Below are 23949 nucleotides of genomic sequence, written 5' to 3' on the forward strand. Positions count from 1 at the left end.
GAAACACTACATGATTTTAAACCCAAAATGAATAGTTAGACACTTTGGAAAATATGCTTGTTCGCTTTCTTGCCGAGAGTGTAGACTGATACGACTCCTAAATGTGGCTCGGGAAAGGGAAGTTTGGGGTCCCCTGCTGGAGCTGCTGCCCCCGCGACCCAACCCCGGATAAGCGGATGACAAGGATGGATGGAACTTTGACCAACCTGTTGTTTGATCTGGTTGCTTGTATGGAACTGTAATCTTCAAAACCTTAATGTGTCTTTTCCCCAGTTTGATTTGGATTAAAGGCTCGTCCAATGTGTTCCTGGTTTAAGTTAAGTATGGCTAAATGGGTGGTGATGGCGCAGTGGATATGACACATTCCTTTGGTGTGGGAGATCTGGGTTCAATTCCCACTGTGATACATCAACCAATGTGTCCCTGAGCAATACACTTCAGCCCTAGTAGCTCCAGAGGTGTGCGCCCTCTGACATACTGTATGTAACAATTGGATAAAAGTGTCAGCTAAATGACATGTAATGTAAAAAATGTAATGTAAATGACTCCAAGGGAGCTGTATGTAACATAGAACTGTAAGCCAATCAAAAGTCACACTGGAATATATATATATATATATATATATATATATATATATATATATATATATATATATATATATATATATATATAGGTAAACTGTGTAATCTAAAAGCCATGGATGTCAATGAGCCTGACTTCACTAAGTGTTACTTATGCTGTTTTTCAGGTGCCTCCTTCCACCAGCAGATGTCGCTATTTCCAATCCTTCCTATCCTCTCTCGCCATAGACCCAGCTACAGACATGCCATTGATAAAAGAATGTTTACAGTTTACAGTTACCCATCATTCTGAGCGGTGTGTGTTGATATCAGAGGGCTCATTTCACACACAGCTTGCACTAAAACTGCTGCTTTAGTGGCCTAGATATTTACTTGACTGCCCCTAATTTATCCATGAGTACTTGTACATGGAAAATTAACCAGAGGTAGACAAGTGTAACTATATTGTAGCCTATTGTTCATTCATTGTCTGTGTTTGAAGGGGTACAGACATGTTCTCCACTTTATCACATAGGCTTACGCTACTGCTGTAAAAAAGAAAAAAAAGGCCCTATTTTGTTTAACGATTTATTATAATATGCTCATTAATTTCACACGTATTCACAATGTCATGTAGTAATTCACAGAGTGATTAAGTCGTTAATGCGTCCGTAGGCCATCTGGGTGAAGCTGGGTGATAAAGCACCATTCCTCTGTTATAATAACCCTGTTTCAAACGCTGTCACCTAACATCCGACTGTAGTGTCCTTGAGCAAGCGTAAACAAAGCCCATGCTCACTCTGTTATTACAACAAAGGAGAAATGCGAAAAGGTTGTATGGGCTACTGCCGCACAAGCTGCAGCACTGATGGGAGATGTGATTTATAAGAAGAAGTGCGCAGAGCAGGCACGTCGCTACTGAATATGTACTATCGGCTGTCCCTAATTTAACTCCGAGCGATGTAATTGGCGATGGTGGATTTGTTTACCATATTTGGCAAGGCTAGTGACACAGCGCGCCTGGGAATTGGACGAGAGCGGCCGTCATTCACAAAAGTCTGCCTTCTGGAGCTTTACAAACAAAGCGTGTGCTCACGGGAGCTGTAGTCCAAAACAAACCCTCTCTGAGATTACTCGAGTAGGGATTTCCCTCCTCTGCTGTGATTTTAATGCCATATGTTCCATCATTTAAACTGCACGGAGTGTGCTTTACTTTTTTTTTCGTTTTACATATTTTTAAGTATAAAAATAAACCCGCATCAGACGGTTAAAGACACGCAGATCCGAGACCCTTCGCTCGCAGCATACAAATCCCACCGGCGACGTCCTCATTTGATTGGCTGCGCCATTCTGTCAATCACGTAACGCTCCTTCCACTACCGCTCCTACAGTAAATATTTGTGTTTGCTCAACCGGCTGTAATGGTGGACGACTGAGGCAGAGAAACGGAATACTACTAGAGTGAAGAAAGAGAGGAAAAACGTTTGTTTTTAACAGCCAGTCGCCGCGAGTAGGACACGGGCTTCGTCGAAAATGGATGAACTCAAACATCAAGTCATGATTAACCAGTTCGTCCTGACGGCGGGTTGTGCGGCAGACCAAGCGAAGCAGCTTTTGCAAGCGGCACATTGGCAGTTCGAGGTAACGTTAAAAGAAAAATAGAAAATGATAAAGCTTTCAACGTTAAGAGTCGGCGGGGTAACGTTAAGACAACGTTTATGTCTGACCGACCGCTTTCCTGTCTGCCTCTCGCCACTTTTCAGGTTCTTTGAATTCCACACAAAACAAAGCGTTAGTGTAAGCTATGTGTCCGTTTTAGGTGGCCAGAAGTCGACCCACTTTCTAACCAGAACTTTTGCTCTATTTGGCTAAAGTAACGTTAACGTTATATACGTGCTTTAGCCAGACTAAACCAGTAGGGAATACATAGGGCGACGCGTACAGCTAGCATATGCAATTAGCTAGACTTTAGTCTAGATTAAATACTATAATCCGACACATGACAGCAGTGTACAGACGAGGCCAGTGAGTGCTGTTACGCAATAAAGACGACCGTCGTGTTGTATTGACTAGCCTAACGTTACTAAAGAGCAGGCTACTTCATTGTTTAGTCTGCGGTGAACGGGATATAGATTTTTGCTAGCAATGTAACATTTCATTGGGCTTCCCCGCAAGCTCTCTGTTCTGTATTGTTTGATTTTTATTTAATATCGACACAGAAATGAGCACGTTTGGACGAATTATTTGCTCCTACTAACCATTTCAATGCATTTAACTGAAACGGAAACCGTTGTCACAAAAATGTCATTCATGTTCTGTGTTTTCATTGTAGACTGCCCTCAGTGCCTTTTTTCAAGAAACAAATATTCCGTACGGCCATCATCATCAAATGGTGAGTGTGAGGAGGAGCGGGGTGATGATAATATACTTGTTCATTCTGTTTGTCTAATAATAACAAAACTAATTTCAAGCTAGTATATCTTTAAGAATACTGTGTTGTTTTTGGTGGGATGGGGGGAGGATAAACAGCCCCTATAGGCCAAGAGGGATGATGTTGTACTAACAATAACAAAGCACATGTCGGCCATGTTGTGAGCTTCCAGAAATAAACACACAGGCAGGCATGCAGCAGCAGCAGCAGCAGCAGCAGCCACACTGGAAGAGAGAGAGAGATAGAGAGAGATTTGTGTGTATTGTGCAAAGAAGAGGGAGAGAGGAAGATAGATGTAGATTTATGAAATCCCTCATTTGTCATTGCATCAACTGAAGTGCATAACGGAAGGAAGGGCCCCCTCAGTTTCTGGGTAAGACAGAAAAAAAAAATTCCTTCCAGGAAGAGGACAGCTGCCGCTCACAAATATAGAGATCCTTGTGTAGTTGCATTTGCCTCTCTGGTTATTCAGACATTTCCCCTGATTGGGTTATTGCTGCCCCTGACACAACACACTGGGGACTTTTAGGGGCAGACAAACCTGAGGAGAGTAAACTGGAAGGCGTTAGGACACTGCACATACACACACACACACACACACACACACACACACACACACACACACACACACACACACACACACACACACACACACACACACACACACACACACACACACACACACACAGGGCTTTGAACATTATGAAACACTAGCAGTATTTGGGCTTTTAGCAGCAGCCCACTTTGGCAGCACACAAGTCTTTGTTTGCAGCTGCATGCATGGCAGCATCCAGCAATAGCTGCCCTTTTGGAAGAGCCCTGATATAGACGTGAGGGGATTTTGGACATAACTGTTGATGATTTTTAAGCTCACACTGTTTGTTTGTGTGTGTGTGTGTGTATGTGTTTGCTCACTGTTTGTGTAGCAAAGACGGTCATCAAAGTGTTAAACATTTTAGCATTTCTACAGGAAAGTGAGGAACATTGGGATAAAGGCGGATTTGATATAGCCCTGGAGTAGTGCAATATCGGCAGTCAGAATAAAAACGTCTCACACTGATCATTTTTATAGCCTGCTTTATTAAAAGAAAAAGAAAAAGCCAGTCCTTCTTCATCTGATCAGTAAATAAGAGCATCTCCGTTCTCTATTTAGCTCGTGAAATGTCTCACTTTAATTTAGAGAGTAAACAATCTGCCAAGAGCTGTTCTATTCTGTCTGCCAAATAGGGCTGAGCTTGATTGCTGCAGACATTGGATAATGGAAGTCAGAACGCAGAGCACCTACGTCTGTTTGTGGTGTTGTTATAGACATGTTCTTGCGTAATCACAAGTTCACGTTCCCTTTTTTATGCACATGCCTCTGCGTACCTAGCGTGCATGCGTTTGTATTTTGTGCATGCACAGAGTGGGTGTTTGTGTGTATGTACGAGAGTCACAACAGTACTACAATAGGGCCGCGTGTCCAACCTTCCTGCAGCTTATAGGGCCACAGTGCTCGTTGGTTTACAGATCTAATCCACTTTGCTCCCACTCTCACACACTGTCGCTCTCTTCAGTTTCGAGTAAACGTGAACAACATTTGGTTACATTTCAGTTGCACATGCTGTTTTGTCAGTGTTATGTGTTGCAACAGAAACTGAACTCATCCTTGAGATTGCTATTTTGGCTAGCAGCCTCGCTCCAGCCCCAATGGCCCCAACAGATTGCCTGTAGACATGCAGTTCTTGGCAGCATGGCAGATTTAGTACGTCATGTGGGTCAGTTAGTTTATGGATACTGTTCAATGAGCTTGTTTAGGCTATTGTTTTTGAGGCCCAACAATGTATGAAGCTGAATGTGGTGTACCAAATCCCTTTCCCATTTAACTTTGGCATCATGGGAAATAATAAACTATCTTGGGCACAAAAGCACTGTGGTACAAGAAATACAACAATGTGAGGATTTGTTAGTAGCATAGCAGTCACGTCGTTAGCCGTGTCAAGTCCGATTTAGTTTACCTGGGCTTTGCTAATGCGTCATTTGTGCGTTGTATGTCAGAGGTTTATACTCTGTATCAAATATCAAATAGTGAGGTGAGCTAGCCTACTCATCAGTAAAGTCTTGCATAATGCCCTGGAGGGCGGAGGATTTAGATAAAGCTCTTGTCATTATATTTCCTTTTAGTAGCAATCACAGACACAGGGGAGTGCCTGTGCAGACGCACATTTTTAGACTCTTGTTTGTTATTGTCTACAGTTGTGTATGTGAAGTACATGTGTTTCAGTTAAAGCCATACAGCCAGATGATGGCGCTTGAACAGATTGTCCAATTATCTCTGTTTTTGTTGACGCCCAGACACCTAAACTCTATCGCTCTAAACTCTGCAACCCCTCCCCGTCTACTCCCAGTTTTCTCCTCAACACACACACACTGTCTTTACTGACACTGCAACCACAACACATTCCTACAGGATGCAATGCTCACACCGACCCAAAATGGACCCTTTCACAGCACAGGGTGCCGCTGTAACTAAAAACACAGCACCCTGTATCTTTCTTTAGTTTACACGCTCTCACTCCTCTTGCCTTCCTCCCTCGCTAACTCGGTCTCTTTCTGTTTACAGACGCAAAACATAAGGCTCTAGAATTCAATTCTGTCCTTTATGTTTCCTGTTAGAGAATTTTATAGTCATGCCCTGCCCATCCTTATCTTGTTTTTGCATTAATCTCAAAGCAGTTTCTAACCCCCAGAACAGCATGTCTGCATGTTCACTCGCACTTGGAATGCATGAGTTATATTTGCGTTCCTTCTGGCTGTTTAATGCTAATCCCACTTAGCAAATATTATGCACACATTCTATCCTATTCTTTTTTTTGTTTTTCATACATATTCTAGGAATGTGCCAAGCAAATTTTTAAGGCATTTTTAAACTAATTGTGCATATGAAGTCTGAGAGCTATTTCTGATACTTCTTACACAGTTGGAACACTCTTCCGGTGTGCCCTGGTAGCTCACCTGGTTGAGCGTGCCCCATGTACAAAGGCTCAGTCCCTACTGCAGTGGCCCGCGTGCGATTCCCGACCCACGGCCCTTTGCGGCACATGACCCCCCACTCCTGTCTTCAGTCCTGCTGTCCTATCCAATAAAGGCCAAAAAGCCCAAAAATAATCTTTAAAAAAAATGCTCTTCTACATTGTCTCCTCAGTGAAGAATAATAATAGACAGACAATCATTGGTCATGTGAAAGCAAAAATGTTTTCTTGAGTGCAAGAGAAAGATTTCCTTGGAACTAGATGACCATGAGCAGCTTTGGTAAATATTTCGGGTCTTCATGGTTTTTGAATGATCAGGTCTGGACAGTGTAACACTGACGCTTTACACCCATATCAGTGTTTCCGTGATTAATATCTCTCCATGTGGGGCACATCCAGCCACAATAAAGTGAATGAATCCTCATGTGAGCACAGCGCAGGAAGTCGCCAAGCTGGATGACTTCCACTGCTGTCTGGAAACATGTGACCCCCCCCGTCATGTGACTAAGCAAAGAGACAACCTAACAAAGCCACAAAGCCTGCTTCACATCTGTGTAATTTCTGCCAGTGGTACAGCTATTAAAAATGTATACGGCGAGGTCCTCATGAGGCGGCCCTGCAGTAGAGTCAGGTCTGTGGTGTTATGTTAAAGTATGTTGTCTTATCTCCAGAATATTTCACACTCCTTTTTTCTTCTTGAATCACATTTAAACTTGTACAGTACATCTCCCTCCAGTTCTCACTCTGATATGTTTCATATTGGTTTAAAAAAAAGAAAGAAACACTTCTAGTTCTTGTTGTTCTTTTTACTTTTTTAGCACTCTCTTGGAAAGTCGTATTACACTGTAAAATGTTGTCAAGGTTCTGTAGATCTGGTCTTGTCCTTTTGTATACTTGAAATTAACATATTAGCAAAATATAAGCAGTAAGTGTGTGTGATCTTCTTTATCCATTTAAAGAACTGCTACTGCCGGGCACAGCGCAGCCTGGCCTACATACTGAACCCAATGAATTCTTTTTTTTTTGTTCTTTTTTTTTTTGTTAATGATCACATTTTTATTTATTTATTTTGCTGTAATTACGGTTTATCACTGGCATCATGCACAAGGTAAATGAAACTAGGATTTGATGAAGGGCAACGTTCAGTACCAACTGACAACTGGACACAGTGACGTAGCAGAACAGCTAAAAGTGATAAAAGTGGGCGTGAGGTTGTTGAAAGACTGTTTCCTGGCAATATAAACCCCTGTAGGAGAAGTGTGTGTGTGTGTGTGTGTGTGTGTGTGTGTGTGTGTGTGTGTGTGTGTGTGTGTGTGTGTGTGTGTGTGTGTGTGTGTGTGTGTGTGTGTGTGTGTGTGTGTGTGTGTGTGTGTGTGTGTGTGTGTGTGTGTGTGTGTGTGTGTGTGTGTGTGTGTGTGTGTGTGTGTGTGTGTGTGTTTGGTAACTGCAAACATTTGGTTTTGGTGTCCGGGTGTGGCTTTAAAAAAGATTTTTAGGAATCCTAACTTTTCTCATCCATGTAAGAGCTCACTGAGATTTGAAGTGTGTGGTGTGCCCATGCAGAAGAGCAGAGGTATAATTACCTTCATAAATCATCATGTGATAACATGGAGGACTGTCTGCTTCTATTTCTCTCTCTGTCTCAGCCTCTATCTGCTCATCATCACAATGCAAAGGGATGGAGGAAGGCTAACCAACGTATATAAAGGATACTTGGATTGTTGTCTAACTAGCAGTGAGGAATCAATGGAAACAAGTGAGGAAGGGTTTGGCTCGTAAGGTGAAATAGGCTAATAGCAAGGCAATGCCAGGTATTTGGGTAGAAGATACAATAACACAGTGCTGCTTTGTGTCTCTGCCACAAAAGAATAAAGGTGCTCTCTGTCCAGCTGCAGCCATTGCTTAAAGAAGTTTATTAGGTGCAGAATGAGGTGACATCCAGTTTGTTTCCTCCCATTGTTTGTATATTTAGTCTGTTTCATTATGTGTGCACACTTAAATCCCCTGGGTGTGCATGTAGCAATGTTTCTCTAATTCAATCATGTCTAGATCTGTTAATGTTGTGTGTGTGTGTCTGTGTGTGTGTCTGTGTGGTTGTCTGTACCCATGTGTTGTACAGCCATGCCAAGCAGTTAGCCACATCTGAAGAGGCTTGGCCTGTGCTCTGCATGTTCCAGCGTGTTGCCCTGCATGTTTCCAGGAGCATGACTTCCCAGAACCCTAACCACACACACACACACACACACACACACACACACACACACACACACACACACACACACACACACACACACACACACACACACACACACACACACACAGGAACCTTGGCTCAAGGGACTCTGGGAATGGGAATCCATGTGGGATGGCTGCAACGACCAGATGTGTTTATGAGCATTGGAGTTAGATTGAGTTTCACACTGATTCTTGGAGTCACTGAAAACACACACACACACACACACACACACACACACACACACACACACACACACACACACACACACACACACACACACACACACACACACAGGGGTTTGGCCTATGGTGGAGGAATGACAAGCAGCAGTGCAGCACATGGGAACCTTGTCTGTTGCATTAAGGGACTGCTGTCACATTGCGTCTCCCTGGCCTGTTTTCTGGGGTTAGCTGTTGTGCTGCAGCCAGTCTCAGCTCACCTTACTGCTGCTATCTAGTCCTACTATTTCTATGCTGTCACTTCCCTCAGCTTGAGCAATCCCTTTCCTGCTTTTTAACTCACATTCATAACTTATAACCAGTCCCTGTTTAATCCTCCTTTCGCTTAGCTCTGCTCTTCAATTCCTACATTTAAATCTCTAAATATTGATTTTGATTATCCTATGTTATAGTGTTCTGTGGTTCAGATTGAAATGGAAGCTTACACTAATTAGAAAACCTAATACATGGACTGCATGTGAGGTGAAAGAAAAACTAAATTTGTTCTACAGTGTATGCATAGCCTTAAGAAAGCCATCTTTTGGCAAGCTGTGTTTGCATCACACTCGTGTTTTTTTCTCCCTCACTATGACCTTTGGCCTAGTAGTTTCTGTTGCCAGACTGTTACCAGTTGACAGGGCCAAACTCCTTTTTCTAGATATGAGTGGGCCACTGAACACCTATTGTTAGCCTGTTAGCCATTGTTGTGAGCAGGGCAGTGTGTACAGTTGTTCAAACAGAACACATGCTCTACTCAGTCCCAGTTCTCCTATCTTCTGTCAAGTGCTGCTTTCTTTTTCTGTCCTTTTTCTGTCATTGCTCCCATCTTTTTTTTTCTTTTTTTTAATTCTCCTTCCTATACAGTGCGATAACACACTTGAAAACAGAACACAGCTCGGCTAATGATCAACTGAGTCCCTCGTGAGCACAAATCCAACAATGTCTCAGTGTGTATAAAATATTAACTCACACATAGACATACACCGACTCGGGGCTCAGCTGCTGGATGTTGGGTGAGGACGAAGGAGTGAGGGTTCATGGGTGAGGAAGGGAGGGGACGGTCACTTGAAACATTCAGCAGCACCTGTCAGCCTCCTTTATTTAGGTTGGGAAAGAAATCTGCCCCCTCCCATAAAAACCTACTGTTAGTGAGCTATGTGATGGAATAATATAAACAGAGACACAGAGTTGCATGTCTGGCTGATTTGGTGACACTATCTAGTGCCAAACCTCCACTGTCTACCGTAGTGTAAAGGAATGGCAGTTTCCCATGCACAGCTTAGAGAGGATGTTGGCAAACAGATTGATGAAGGTCTTGTTGTTTAGTGTTTTTTCTTACAATCGGTACCTGAGTTAAAGCGTGGGATCCCTCTGAAATATTTAGAAGTATTTGTGGCATTTGTTGAAGTATTATCAAGTTGTCAATATATTAAAGTGATGGTTCGGAGTAATTCACCCTAGGGTCCTTTGCACCATGACCTCGAGCCAAACACCCCCCCAGAAGCTTTTTTCACCTGGGTCGAACATTGGGAGAGTTAGCTAGAGTAGCATTATCAGCTGAATAGCTTAGCGCAGGGGCTAATGGACCCACGTTTGTATCTCGTAAGTTACCCCACTAATAATGCCCGAAATGATAACAAAGGTCTACAAGTAGTACAAATAGGTTATGCTCTCATAAAACGATGGATTGGAAAGTTTCTATTATCAGTTGTTGCTGTAAGAATGGCTAATGCTCCCTTTATTCCACATGGTCAAATAATCTGTTGAAACAGTGAATTTGCAGGTTCTTTAAAGAAAATGTCCCAAAAAAAATGTAGTTAAATAATTAGTTTTAAGGCATTAAAGAGGCTACAATCGACTTTTTGATGATAACAGTGTATCAAATAACGTGAAAAGTGAAAAGGGGTCGCTTGCAGTAATGTATCTACACAGTTATCCTGAGTGGTGGCCGGGTTGGCTCAGTGGGTAGAGCAGGCGCACATATACTTAGAGGTTTATGCCTCGACGCAGAAGTCCAGGGTTCGAGTCCGACCTGTGACGATTTCCTGCATGTCTTCCTCCTCTCTCTCTCCTCTCTCTCTCTCCCCTTTCTCACCTAGCTGTCCTGTCAATTAAAGGCGGAAAAGCCCAAAAAAATAATCTTCCCCTGGCTTAACAGAGCTTTATAGTGAGTTTCAGCTTGTTGTTTAACGTTGATGTTTTCGTTGGTGATGCAGACTAATGCAAAGCATATGCTGGTTTGCCTGACATTGTTTATATTTTAATTTGAATCTTAATTTTTGTATTTTTAATAAATCTCAAATTGAATTGCAAGTATCATTAAAAACATTGCAATATTTATTTGAATAACTCATTGTTAGCATAGTTAGTCGTAGTGCTTGGTAGTAGATTGGTTGCATTGGGATTCAACTGCAGACCTGCAGCTCTAAAAAAACAAACGCAGTGCTATAGGCTACATCCACACCCTATTTAAACATTTAACAGGCAGGCAGAATCATGTACAGTTAATTCAGCTATGGTTTATTCAGCCTGCTTTTTCTCCTTTTTATTCCGTCTTTCGCTCTGCCTCCTGCTTTGCCATAGCCCCCTCATTCCCCCGTCTCTCACTTTCTGTTGGTTTCACCTCATTTTTATTTTTATTTCTTTTACTCCTATTAACTTTAATATGTCATGCCTTTCCATTTTGCCCTCATTTCCACAATCCTCACAGGGCATCAGTCAAAATCAGCCTTCCCATTACATTAATGACTGTACAGCAACAGTAGCATTAGGCTGCAGTCACATCTACAGTATGCCATTTGTTTGATCCATGAATGGGAAAAGTTTCTTTCTGTTGTTGTGGTTTATTGAGGTGTTCACTGCCAGATTACAAGTAAATGCGGCGTTGAATGCCACACGGACTCACAGGTTTGTTTGTTTATTGGACAGAGTCTTGGTAATATTTTGAGATTACATATATTGGGAAGCACGTTGTCAAGAGCATCTAATTCCTGTTCCCGTAATCTTAGCTAAACGAGATGGACTTGTCTGTGCTCTTTGCCAGTAATTTGATATATTGAGGAGGCATTTCATAGCACCAGTTTACCCTCCATTAGTCATGTTAATCTTACCTTGGCCAACATTCATACTCTTTGGCCAATACAACATTTTTTGGCTTTTTGGTGTTCGTGTCAGTTTTCATGTCTAACATACTGTATTGCAGCCCTCTTCGAAGTGGACAGAGACCTGCATTGTCAGTGTTGTCAGGTTTGAATGGCATTGTTTTCACATGCCCAAACAAACCAAACAAAAGGAGTGTATATTTCATGATGCATATAAACATTCATGACGTGAATGCACCCAAGACTAGTCCAGACCTGATGCTGGTGAAACCCAAGCATCCTCCCACACAACCAGCACTTAGCACCAGTTAAAAGAAGCACTCAACTGTTTGCCTCTCCTGTCCACATCTTGCTACTCTTTTTTTTTTTTCTTTTCCTCAACCTTGAATTTATTTAGACATGACTCCATGTTCTTTTTCAGTATTTTAAAGCTTCACACCCCTGAGCTGCCCATTATTAGTCACAGTTTCAGTGGGACAGTGTGCTATTGGTCAGTTCCAATAACATTGCTGGAAGACGAGCAGAGAGGACCCATCAGCATTGAGTAGAATGCTCCCAGAGTTGAGGGTAATGACGTGGCCTGTCCGATGAGAAGAGGAACGCTTTGATATATCTACAACACAAGGTGGAACTGTGACCCCAGGTTGTCTCTTATTATAGAAAAAATTATTAACATAATTATATTAAGCAACAAACAAAATGCAGAGTTCCTCAAACCATACCTTGCTCTGGGGTTCACCAGATGACCAAATAAGGATTTTGAAGTGTGCATGCCGTGTTGGCTATAATGGAGACCCCTCGTCTTGTTTTTGCAGTTGTACAACGTGTTATTTTGCATGTTGACAGACCAGCTGTGGTGAAGAAAAACATTTTCTGACAGTCACACTGACCAGTCACCGTCAGCATGTGTTATTTTCATACCTGAACTCCAGATATCAAATTTCATAACTTTCTTAAAAGGTTTGGGAACTGGCTTCAAACAAGTCCACAAATTGATAAGTACACAGGAATAAATTAGTTTTGGAAACGGTTTAGTCTGCAGCCGATTCCAAAACTCATTTATTCCTTTGTCTATTGAGCTCCTAAATAGCTGCAGATAAAAGCCATAACAGGCCTGGGTTGACAATGGGGATTTGCGTTATTGTTGTGCTTGTCATCTCTGCACCGATACTTATTTGTTTTTATTATTTCTTTTTGGAGTAATGTTTAACTGCACTGTGTGACACCATGTTGTGTTTTACACTCCAATAGGGCCATACTATTGCATGGTATTGTACAGTATCTGTTGTACATGTTGTTAGTTTACATGTTGTCTGTGTTTTAGGGCTGGACGATACTGCAGTGATATTGTAGTGTTGACTATTGGTTTTTTCACAAAATATTTACACAATGAGATTTTTGATAAATAATCATCAGTAATGTGGATATAATGACTTAAGTGGGTAAAGGCAAATAACAGAACAGTTACAACAGTCTGGTAAGTTCAGAAAATGACTTTACTGTAATGCAGCCTTTAAAACCAGGAAAAGACAACACTTATGACATATTACAATTTCCAAAATCTAAGACGATATCTAGTCTCATATCACGATATCGATACAATATCGATATATTGCCCAGCTCTACTGTTTGTTTTTTTATTAATGGCTGCAGCAGGGGTTACGTGCCCAAGACAAATGTCCCACCTTGTTGGACGGTGAAGTTAATCTTGATCTTGAGCTTGACTTCATTTGTTTTTGGTGTAAGACAAGTGTCATTTTGCATGTAGTCCGATTTTATGGGTATTATGGAGTATTCTTTCAGCAGTATAATCTGCTGACAGGTTGTCCAGAAACTTCCAGCAAGCTCGGGGCCGCATGCTTCGCTGTGATTCTCGTGTCTCACAGATCTCTCAGCACAGTTTGCTGTGAAGTGCTGACTTACAGCGTGTGAAGCCACAGACCGGAGGAGGAGGGAGAGGAAGGACTGGGAGTGGGAAGTGAGAGAAAGAAAATAAAAACCAAATAAACCAAACATCTTATAGGTTCATTCTAACAATCTTCGCAGAGAGAATGATGGAGAAAAATGAGTTTGGTCGTAAGTATTGTTTTGCATGCCCGAGCCCGACCCAGGCTGACGTTGACTTGGACCCTCCACTCCTCTCACATGCATTGGTTATTGAAACACTGACCGACAGGCTACTGAACACTGTTTATTGACAGTAACATGACTGCAAGAAGAAAAAAAAAATCGCATTCAATTTATTGCAAAATTTGTCTTAGAATTCCTGACAGCTGTACGAAAAACATCCAGATAGAGATGGAAGTGAGAGGAATAAGAGTGTGTGGCGTGGGGGTAGGAGCACTGAGGTAAACGTTACACGGAGGTCAATTGGGGGCACGAGATGTTACTGGACCCTCTGCACAAGTATGCAGGAGGATGGAAAACTTCTCTTTTTAAGCCTGGCACACACACTTGATAGTTCTAAAGAATGTGGTCGGTTAGACTGGAAATAACTCCAGCTCATCTGTTTGTGGACACACACACACATACAGTATGTACACAAACGGAGGAGTGTTTAAGGTTTGTGGAGCTTCACCGCAGGCCCCAGCCAGGCATGTTTAGAGTGGTCGCTGCCTGTCCGCCTTGCCTTCTTCATGCTGGGCTCAGCAAACAGACTTGAAGAGAGGGTGGACAGGGCCGGGGCCACGGTGACCACAGAGCCAGTCCTGCCTCAGCCCCATCCCGTCAACGGGAGATCTGCACTGCTTCTTCATAACAACAGTCACCGTGGCAACCCCTCTCTGTTGCCTCTGTTTTGAACACAATCTCACTCTCACTGTCAATTATTCGCCCCGTCTCTCCATCTGTGTATCTTGAATACATTGGTGCGACCTCTTTGCTGTAACACGCTGCCTGTTGTATGTGCTGCTACATGTAATACATGTTGCCTACTACTAGATGCAAATCTGTCCTTGTTAAGATAGTAAATGTGAGACAGAGAGTAAAAGTACACATTACATATTGTAAACAAAAATAAAACCGTAAGGCAATTAGTATAAAGACAAAGATTAGATGGACATTATTGTAAAAGTATGTTTAAAATGATTTATTTTTTTATTTAAGACATCCCTGGCTTGCTGAGTTTGGTAGGAACGCGCGCGCGCACACACACACACACACACACACACACACACACACACACACACACACACACACACACACACACACACACACACACCCTCACAATAAACACTAGTTAGTTACATATACTGCTTTTTTTCCTTTCTTGCTCAGTTGCTGTATATTCAGCCAATATTGTCCACGATGGAGTCAGTAATGGTTCCTTGCACAGTTTTGTAGTTTTATTTCCGTGTAATGCCAAACATTTGGCCCTCCCTCATGAGTTTACAAGCCACTGCTATATATCAAACCTCAAAATAATATATAACATGCACCTCAATTATCAGTTACAGCATTATATGTACTTTTAAATTAAATGGCATATTGATGAGAAAAACATCCAAATAATAGCCAAAGAAAGATCAGAAATGCAACTAAGTTTATCTTTGTCATCTCCAGTCTTTCTCCAAGTAACTGGCTGATTTAAATGTTAACAGCCGCAGTGCTTCACACTACCACCTAACCGCCTGGTGTACATACTACATCGAATTTCACACACTTAAACGCGTAATAAAAAGTGAGAGCACAACGCCACTTTTGCGTTTTCTCTTCGGATCGTTTCTGTCTAAACATAGCCTAAATAACAACATACCAAATTTTAACCTGACAAATAAACATCCTTGCTTCTTTAAACAAATTGTATACAACCTAAACAACATATGTTAACATCCTAAATGTACAGTTTTGATTTAGTCTATATATCATAAGCCCGCCGCTAACACTAATTTAAACCCACAGTTGTAAAATGATGTACACACGTCTTTCTTCCATATGAAGTTACCCATTCCATAACTACACATATCCCACACAGCTCCCGGTGAACCTCACATGGTTCACATCCCATAGTGCCGGTATGTGTGTGACACAACTGCAAGCCCTCTGTAGACACTCTTAACGTCAACATGTGTGTGCGTGTGTATGTTCAGGTAGTAATTCTTCTCAAAATGAAATATTAACCCACTCGTTGCAGCCCGAGTGCCCGTCAGTTGTCCAACAGCCAATTGGATTTGAGCCTAAGTTTACACACACTGGCCTCAGCAGCTCTTGCTGGACACAAGCAAGGCGGGGCCAGTCCCATAAACACCAAAGTCTGTCACTCACTGACTTAATGAGTGATGAAGTTGCTGAGTGATATAGTTACGCCATTAGTCGGTCAAGTGTTGGAGTTTTCCCATTGGTCGTTGCTCTTTAGATTAATAGGCGCTGGTAACGTCTTTGCCCCCGCTATCAATCATCTGAACAACTTCCCTAATTCATATACGCGGTGGTTGTTGTTGTTGTTGCTGCTGAGCAACACATTTGTCACCAGGGCTGCCAACTCTCACACACTGACCGCGAAGGCCTTTTTATGGTTGTGCGTACCCCCCACAGACCCCTCTGCGTCTACGCCGGACCCTACGCCGTAGCCTGACGTGCACCTCTCGAAAAAGGTAACTACACGTCGCAGCGACGCAAGTCGCCCGGCCGTGGCTTGGTAGCGTTGCATTTCCCCCGACTCGTTTCCTGGTTCTCCTTCTCCATAAACAACATGAAATCAAGGAGAGGGTTCACTTTTCCCGCTACAGATTTCCCACCGTGGTCAGAAAACACAGGGGAGACACTTTGTTTCTCTCACTGTGACTCTCGAGTCGCTACTCGCTACCCAAAGCTAATCGCCGTCACTCTCTCACTTCTCCCTCGCTCTATCACCAACGACTAAAGCTGTCGTTGATTATTTGACTCAAACATAGCTTAACTGTGTCATATGATTATGCTACTTATTACACTTTAAGAATAAATATTACTGGGACTACTATGTACAGTAGATGAACATTTAATATCTAGGAATTCACATCATATAGACTTACTATTTTTGTAACCGCTCGGCCCCAATTTAGCACATTCACCATACACGGTCCAGCCACCAGCCTAGGTCTCCACCTTGCCTTGTTCTGTCATTGCCTCAGTGCAGCGAGAGTTAATCTGCTACTAGGCTGCTTAATACACACAAAGGGAACACACACAGTAACCTGCTTCCTCAGTATGCTGCACCATGTGGAGCTTTCACCACTGATGCCGTTTTCTCTGCTTTGACGATACGCGGGTCGATTGCGGAACGCTTGAAACGTGACACTTGTGATTTATGATAACGACCGATGTAATAATGCACATCCTATGTTTGTGTCACATTTGTTTGGGAGTGGAGACTATGGTGTTTCTTTGTTTGTGAATCATCAATAAATACAGCAGACAGGTCTGCGGTCCGTTGGCGCTTTTGTCAGTGAGAAAGTGTCTGATAAGCAATCGGCTCCAAACTCTGTCTTTGGACCAGATCCTCTTCCCTGTTGGTTGATACCGTCCGCGCACCTCTGTCCAAGGTCCCCTGCAACGACTCACACGCTCAACATACCGACACTCGGAGGCGTGTTGTGTTGTGTAATGAGTGGAGGAGTGCGAGGTGGGCAATTGTGAGACGCAAACATGGTGTTTTTGAAGTCTGTTTTGTCTTCAGCTTCCCTCTCCCATCTCTCCTGTTTTAGTCTGCTGTTAAATATGAAGCAAAAGCCAAACCATGAATATGTACAAATGAAATGTAAAGTCTCTTAGCTGACTGCAGGTGTATATTTATACCTGCTCGGCTGTGTATGAGTTTATAGATGAGGTAAGTCGGATACAGAGATCTCAGTGGACAACCTGAAAGGTCATGTGTCAGCGGTTTCCATTCCTGGCCAGTAAGCAAGAAGGCCTCATCTATTGTTTTCTACCTGAGTACCAGTCACACAGACCCTTAAACGATCACGCGGTTGAAAACCCCCCCCCCAACCAGCAACTTCCACCGCTGCTCGCCAAGAACCGGAAGGATCATAAAGGTCACTTCAGCATTCCAGGGTGTCTCTTTAATGCAGGAAACCGCCTCAGAGACATGAGCCAGCGTTTCCTGTCAGAGTGCACAGTGGACACACTCACCTTTCATAGCAGCGTGCCACTCTGAGAACCTCTTAACTCGGCCGGGCCCAGGCCAGCCTGGCCCCACACTGTACATTCGCTAGGACTACCCTGCAAGCCGCAGCATTTTTAGGGGGCGAAGGGGTCCTATTACACCACCCAAGGGAGGAATGGTGCTCCCGTCACACTGTTGTTTTCCTGAAGGCTGCTTGTGCGCTAAGGCTGCGTATCAAAATCTGAGCATCCTGGGTGATGGAGCCAACGGTAGAATAGATACCCAGGGTCAGTCTGAGGTCTGGTTGTCGGTAAGGGAAATGTTTGTTTTTTCCCCCAGCTTTTTTCCCTGTTCAGCATGTTAACATTTTTTTGTCCGGTACTCATGTGTGACTGCAGCTGCTGTTCCCCATAGTTGATTCATGGAGCCTATGACTCCCAATTCCAGAATATGCCCCCCCCCTTGAACAAACAACCTCGCGTTTAACATTAAAATCACACTTCAATAAAGCTACATCTTGTAGGTTTGAGCACAAAAACTGCATTATAGATGGTTAATGAGGTGGATTTGATTTCAGTCGAGTACTAAAATCCTAAGTAAATTTCATCTTATATAATCCTGGGAGTTGCCAAACTGTTTTCTTCCATTGCCGTGCCCTGGTGATTTAGGGTTATTATTGGCATGTAGGTGCCTGCCCTGTTACCCTCTCAGCCCAGCAATGTTTAGATGACAAGCCTCCTAGTTAAAAACGTGGTTTCTCCTGTGCTTCCCTATGGAATACAGTAGGTTGTTGTTTTCGTGGTCACAAATGGATGGGGGCATAGAGGAGGAAGCAGGCCATGGAGCAGTGTGTGAGAAGCTGCGTTAGCGAGGATGAGGGATGAAGGTTTACTATTTCTGAGCAGCCAAACATGTTGTTCACATGGCCTGTCAGCTGCAGGCTGGTAGGTTGAGTGTTGTTTTTGGCACACGGGTGTATTGTGTGTCCTCGGGGTGCGCCACTAAAGGAACTCCTGGCAGGCAGCAGGACAATAACAACGCTGGCACAAAGGAGGGTCGGAGCAGGTTAGAGCACAGGGGATATATTAAGGCCAAGGAGACTTGGTGTGTGTTTTTGCTTTTTGTGTGTGTGTGTCCAGAAAGTAACATTAGCTGTTACTCCCAGTGTGTGTGTGTCCAAGTGTATCTAGGCTGCTAAATCAGATTGGACGCCATATTATAGTTGGAACAGGAAGTGGATCTAAACAAAGGACTATAATGTCATCATCAGGACCCTCTGGGGAAGCAAAGTGTGCATGGGATTCCCCTAAATTCCCCTTCAGTTATACAAAAACAGTTTACTTCCTTTACTGCCTGATACTTTAGTGCAGTACCCCATGATGCAAATTGCTGAAGTAATAGTAGTTAAGTGTGTGTGTGTGTGTGTGTGTGTGTGTGTGTGTGTGTGTGTGTGTGTGTGTGTGTGTGTGTGTGTGTGTGTGTGTGTGTGTGTGTGTGTGTGTGTGTGTGTGTGTGTGTGTGTGTTTAGGGGTGTAAGAAAAAATCGATACACTTGAGTATCGCGAGATTTTATTTTGCAATACTGTATTGATTTTCAAAAAGGCAATATCTATTTTTTTTTTTTTTAAATGTTCAAAAATATTGATGTAAGACAGTGGTCCACGTTTATGTTGTGTTTAAACCCCCCTACCATTAGATGGCTATGCTGAGACGCACCACTAGTGTCCTTGCCTAACAGTGCCTAGCACTGCCTGACTTTTTGCTAGAAGCTAACAACGTAGCTATGGCTGAACTTTGGCCTACTTTAGCATATAAACATTTGCTCACTAAGAACCTGTGAACCACAATCCCAAACTGGCAGTTTGATTTTCTGTGTACTGAATTGTTTACCTAAAGTAAACTTCTTTGACTTTTATGAACATCATGTCTTTTTATTTTTTAAGTTTTTCTAAAATTATACTTAAAAAAAATCCCAATATATCTCCTTACGCACAGTATCAAAATATATTGCAATATATTGAATCGTGACCCGTGTATTGTGATACGTAACGTATCGCCAAATTTTTGCCAATACACATCCCTAGTTTGTTTGTTGGCGTATGCCCATTTTCCGTGAAGCGTTCTTGAGCATAATTTTGATCAACCAGGTTTTGGTGTCATTCTGTTGTTATGAAAGTGCAAAAAAACCTCTTTGTAGCCTCACAGTTTTACAGTGAAAGTCAACAGTCTTATTGGAAGAAATCCATTATAGAAGACCGAAAGATACCTGTTTCTCCACGGAGAATATTATCAATAAAACAGAATGTGGTGCTGCAACACGTACACTTTAACTCACTCTACAAAAAAAAGAAACATGCATTAATCCTTCTCTTTCCCTCCCCATTCTTAGATGTGCACCCCAGCCAACACGCCAGCGACGCCCCCCAACTTCCCCGACGCGTTGACCATGTTCTCCAGGCTGAAGGCGTCCGAGAGCTTCAACAGCGGCAGCGGCGGCAGTCCCATGGCCGCCTCCATGGCCACTTCCCCCCCCCAGGTCGGCGGCTGGGGGGTCTCACCAAACGTACCTAATGTGCCGCAACCTCCACATGGACTCTGGACTCAGGGGCAGCCCCCGACGCAGCCCTGCCCCGCCTGGCCCACGGGCGTGAACCCCCACGCAGGTGCTGAGCAGAAGGCTAGCGTAGTGATGGAGGCAGAGAGATGAAGGGCAGCACGGGACTGAAAAGCCCTCGTTTCCACCCCAGGGAGGGTGGATAAATGCGGGGAGGGTGGGAGATGATAATGGGTAGAAATGGGTTTTGGTCTTTTTTTTTTTTTTCCAAAATACGGATGGATATGGAAATAGACGAAAGCTACGCAAAGAAACCAAGAAAAACTCAACGTGGACAATTTTAAGAAGAGGAGAAAACCAATGCAAATGTCAATACAAAAATAGAAGAAGAAAAAAAGATGCGCACACACATAGTAATAAGAGAGCAACTGAAATCTTTGTTAGTTTTTCCTAAGTAAATGCTTAGAAAAGAAAAATATTATAGAACTAAAAAAAAAAAAAAAAAACTTTTTTTGTTATATATATATTTTTTTTTTAATTGTCACGCCCAAGGATTGAATGTGATGTTCAAGGACATTCAAGGCAGCAAACCTTAATTTTTCATTTGTTTTTTCTTTTCTTTCAGCCAGTGTTTTTTGCCACTGGCGTTCTGTGTTTCTGCAACTGTCTGTGCTGCATGAGGAGGGAGGAACTTTCAACGCAGTGTTTGAGACAGACTCCAAAATCGACACGCACTTGTGTGTGAGTGTGTACGCATGTGAGCGGTTGGTCAGTGTGTAATCCAAAATGTATACAGACACATAAATATATATTCACACACACAAACAAATACACACACACACACATTAGCGTTTAGAGGAAACACCTCCATACTGTCATCCCCATCGTTAAAGGTGGGACTTTTCTTACCTCACCTGGTGGTCACCTGACTTCTTTCAGCTAATCAGGGATTCTTCTTAAACCAACCGTTGCCGCCACAGGACATGTTTCTAAAGGTTTTTTCTTAAAGGCAGCAGCCACTCTGGTTTATGCTAACTGATCCTTGCTGCGATGGCTTTTCCTGACAGTTTTAAACCTGGACTCAGACAAACATCTGTCCACTGTATCCTTTTTTTTTCTCTGGAGATTTGGGTTATTACAAGTAAAATGAGAAATCATTAATATAATATTGTTTATAATGCTAATTGTTCTGTTTTTGTTGAAAGGTTAAAGGAGGGGCCTTTGAAAATGGGTGGGACTTCAGGTTGATCTTTTTTTCTTTTTCTTTTATTTTTTTTAAAGCGAATCAAACGCAGTTAAAATGGCTACAGATATAAAAGACAAACTCGACTACTATACATCTTTGTAAACAGAATTGCCACTTTGCATGAACGTGTTCATAACGTGCAACATCTTCTGTAGCAAACGCACATGGGGTCGAGACATGTTTAATGGGAGGGGGGTGGAGTAAAAGATGTGGGTGGGGTGGTGGGTCTCATCCCCAATAGAGATGCAATAGATGAGTGTTTCTCTACAAAGACTCAAATCAGCAGTGTCTCAATGTAAAAGCAAAATTGGACATATAATAATAATAGTGTCTTGTTAGATATGAGAAACAATGAGAAGAAAATGGGTGTGGGGCAGCTTCGGGAAGCCCACCACAGACTATTTGGGAACACTACAGCCTACTTTCAGATATACAGTATGTGTGTGTGTGTGTATATATATATATATATATATATATATATATATATATATATATATATATATATATATATATATATATATATTCTCAGACACTGTACTACAGAGGATGTTTTTACAACATTTAGGTCTCTTATTTTTGACCGGTCCATTGATACTGAGGGACAATTCAGGGATGGCCCTGACATATGGCAATATTTTAAATACAGGGTCTACCCCTTTTTTAGGTTTCTCCTGTTTGGATTATTTTTTTCATTCGATATAAGAAGAGAGAAGAGATATTTTGAATAGCTGAGGGTTTGTTTTTTTTAAAGAGAAAAAAGAAATGGGAAATTATGAATATATTGATGAATAAATAAGCAACTTCCTTTTTTATTATTATTTAGACTAAACTAATGTTTGAGTTCATCCTTTTCCATGCTTCATACTTTATTTGGTTAAATCAGAGCGTTTCTGGGTGGGCCTGCTCCTAAATGGTTTCTCATGTATGTTTCCCCACTTGTATGAGACCATTCCCACAATATTTGTGGACTACCTGATAATTAACTTATCATTTTTGTGAACCTAAATAAATATTGTATGTCAACCTAATCGGCATGGTTTACTGCAGTTTGGGAGTGTGTGTGTGTGTGTGTGTGTGTGTGTGTGTGTGTGTGTGTGTGTGTGTCTGTGTCTGTCTGTGTGTTCTTGTTTAACTACATTCATGGGGTACATAAGGGAATCCAGTATACTTGTGGGGTCCGGACTGCTTTGTGGGACCAACATGCTGGGCCCCACAACTTTAAAGGGCTGTTTGAGGGTTAAGACTTGGTTTTAGGGTTAGAATTAGGTTATGGTAAGGGTTAAGGTTAGGCATTTAGTTGTGATGGCTAAGGTTAGGGTAAGGGGTTAGGGAATGCATTATGTCAATGACGGGTCCCCACAAAGATGTTGAGGCGCACTGTGTGTGTGTGTGTGTGTGTGTGTGTGTGTGTGTGTGTGTGTGTGTACTAGACACCAGAGCAGTGTGTTAAATAATGACAGTGGCAAGATGGATGCATCATAATCTGGCGCTTGGCTACCTCTCAGCCAGGCGGATTTGAAACAGTCACCCAGCCAGAGTACAAAGTCATGTTCTACAAACCTCTCTGTCTTTTTTTGTGTCTCTCTCTCTCTCACTCTGTCTATCTGAGAACTGAGAAGTCTGGCTGAGGTTTTAGAGCGAGTGGTGGCGGAGATGAAAGCCAAAATGGAGAAGAGGGAAAAGCTTTTGAAAGAGGGAGTTTAGCTCTGCGGCCATTGCTATCTTCGCCTCCCTGAATTCACATTGCTTCAGATGTAAACACAAACAAACACCAGCTGTCCACACGCACGCAATCGGCAGACGTAAACACACACACACCACACATGCCAGTGGTGAAATGGTGGTGGCAACGGTGGGGTCACAGAGTTCTCAACGTCCTCGGCTCACCTCCTGGCTGCTTCCTTCCTCCTCTACAGGAAATAAAGCAGATTCCCTTTGCTGATTGTGTGTGCGCCAATCTTTGAGCTGCTGCAAGTGTGTCAGCGAGGTCGGGTGAATGGCGACAACTTGGCATCGGGTACTGCGGTGCATCGGAGTATGTGGGAACAGGAATAGCAATCAGGGTTTGTTCAAGAGCAGCACAGCATGGCCCAGTAATGGTATGATGGCAGTAAATGGGTTCTCCAGGCCACCACTGCTTGATTGTGACATAGATATGTTTTTCCTATCTCTTATTCATCATTAGTGCTGTAAACTGACAATCTGAGTGATTTCACGTTTTTATTTTGGTGGCATCTTCGGCTCATACTTTTTCCAGAAAACACTTCTTTGTATTGTAATTGTGGTATTGCATAATTGCATAATTGCTAATTCTATGTACCTAGTTATTCTTCTATTTACTCCTTACAAATTGCTGAACAAAAACATAAATCATATTCTGATGTCAGCACTTTGCTGGGAAGAGCTACCAGACGCCGCATTAAACATTTATCTATCTACCTGCAGGCGTTTTAATTCAACCTACTTGTAATGAAAGAGGATGAGAAAATGCAGCATTTATCGTTAGCGTG

The 23949-nt window shown here is 42.6% G+C and overlaps 1 protein-coding gene across 1 annotated transcript; it reads left to right on the forward strand.

Annotated features, from left to right (window-relative positions):
- Positions 1 to 1916: 1916 nt before the first annotated feature.
- On the forward strand, positions 1917 to 22467 carry ubald1a (UBA-like domain containing 1a). Its single transcript, XM_039788652.1, has 3 exons — positions 1917 to 2201; positions 2893 to 2952; positions 20029 to 22467. The coding sequence occupies exons 1-3, from the start codon at positions 2094 to 2096 to the stop codon at positions 20344 to 20346; spliced, it is 486 nt and encodes a 161-aa protein (XP_039644586.1). The 5' UTR covers positions 1917 to 2093; the 3' UTR covers positions 20347 to 22467.
- The last annotated feature ends 1482 nt before the right edge of the window (positions 22468 to 23949 follow it).

Source organism: Perca fluviatilis, chromosome 21 (assembly GCF_010015445.1).
Source record: "Perca fluviatilis chromosome 21, GENO_Pfluv_1.0, whole genome shotgun sequence".
Lineage (NCBI taxonomy): Eukaryota > Metazoa > Chordata > Actinopteri > Perciformes > Percidae > Perca > Perca fluviatilis.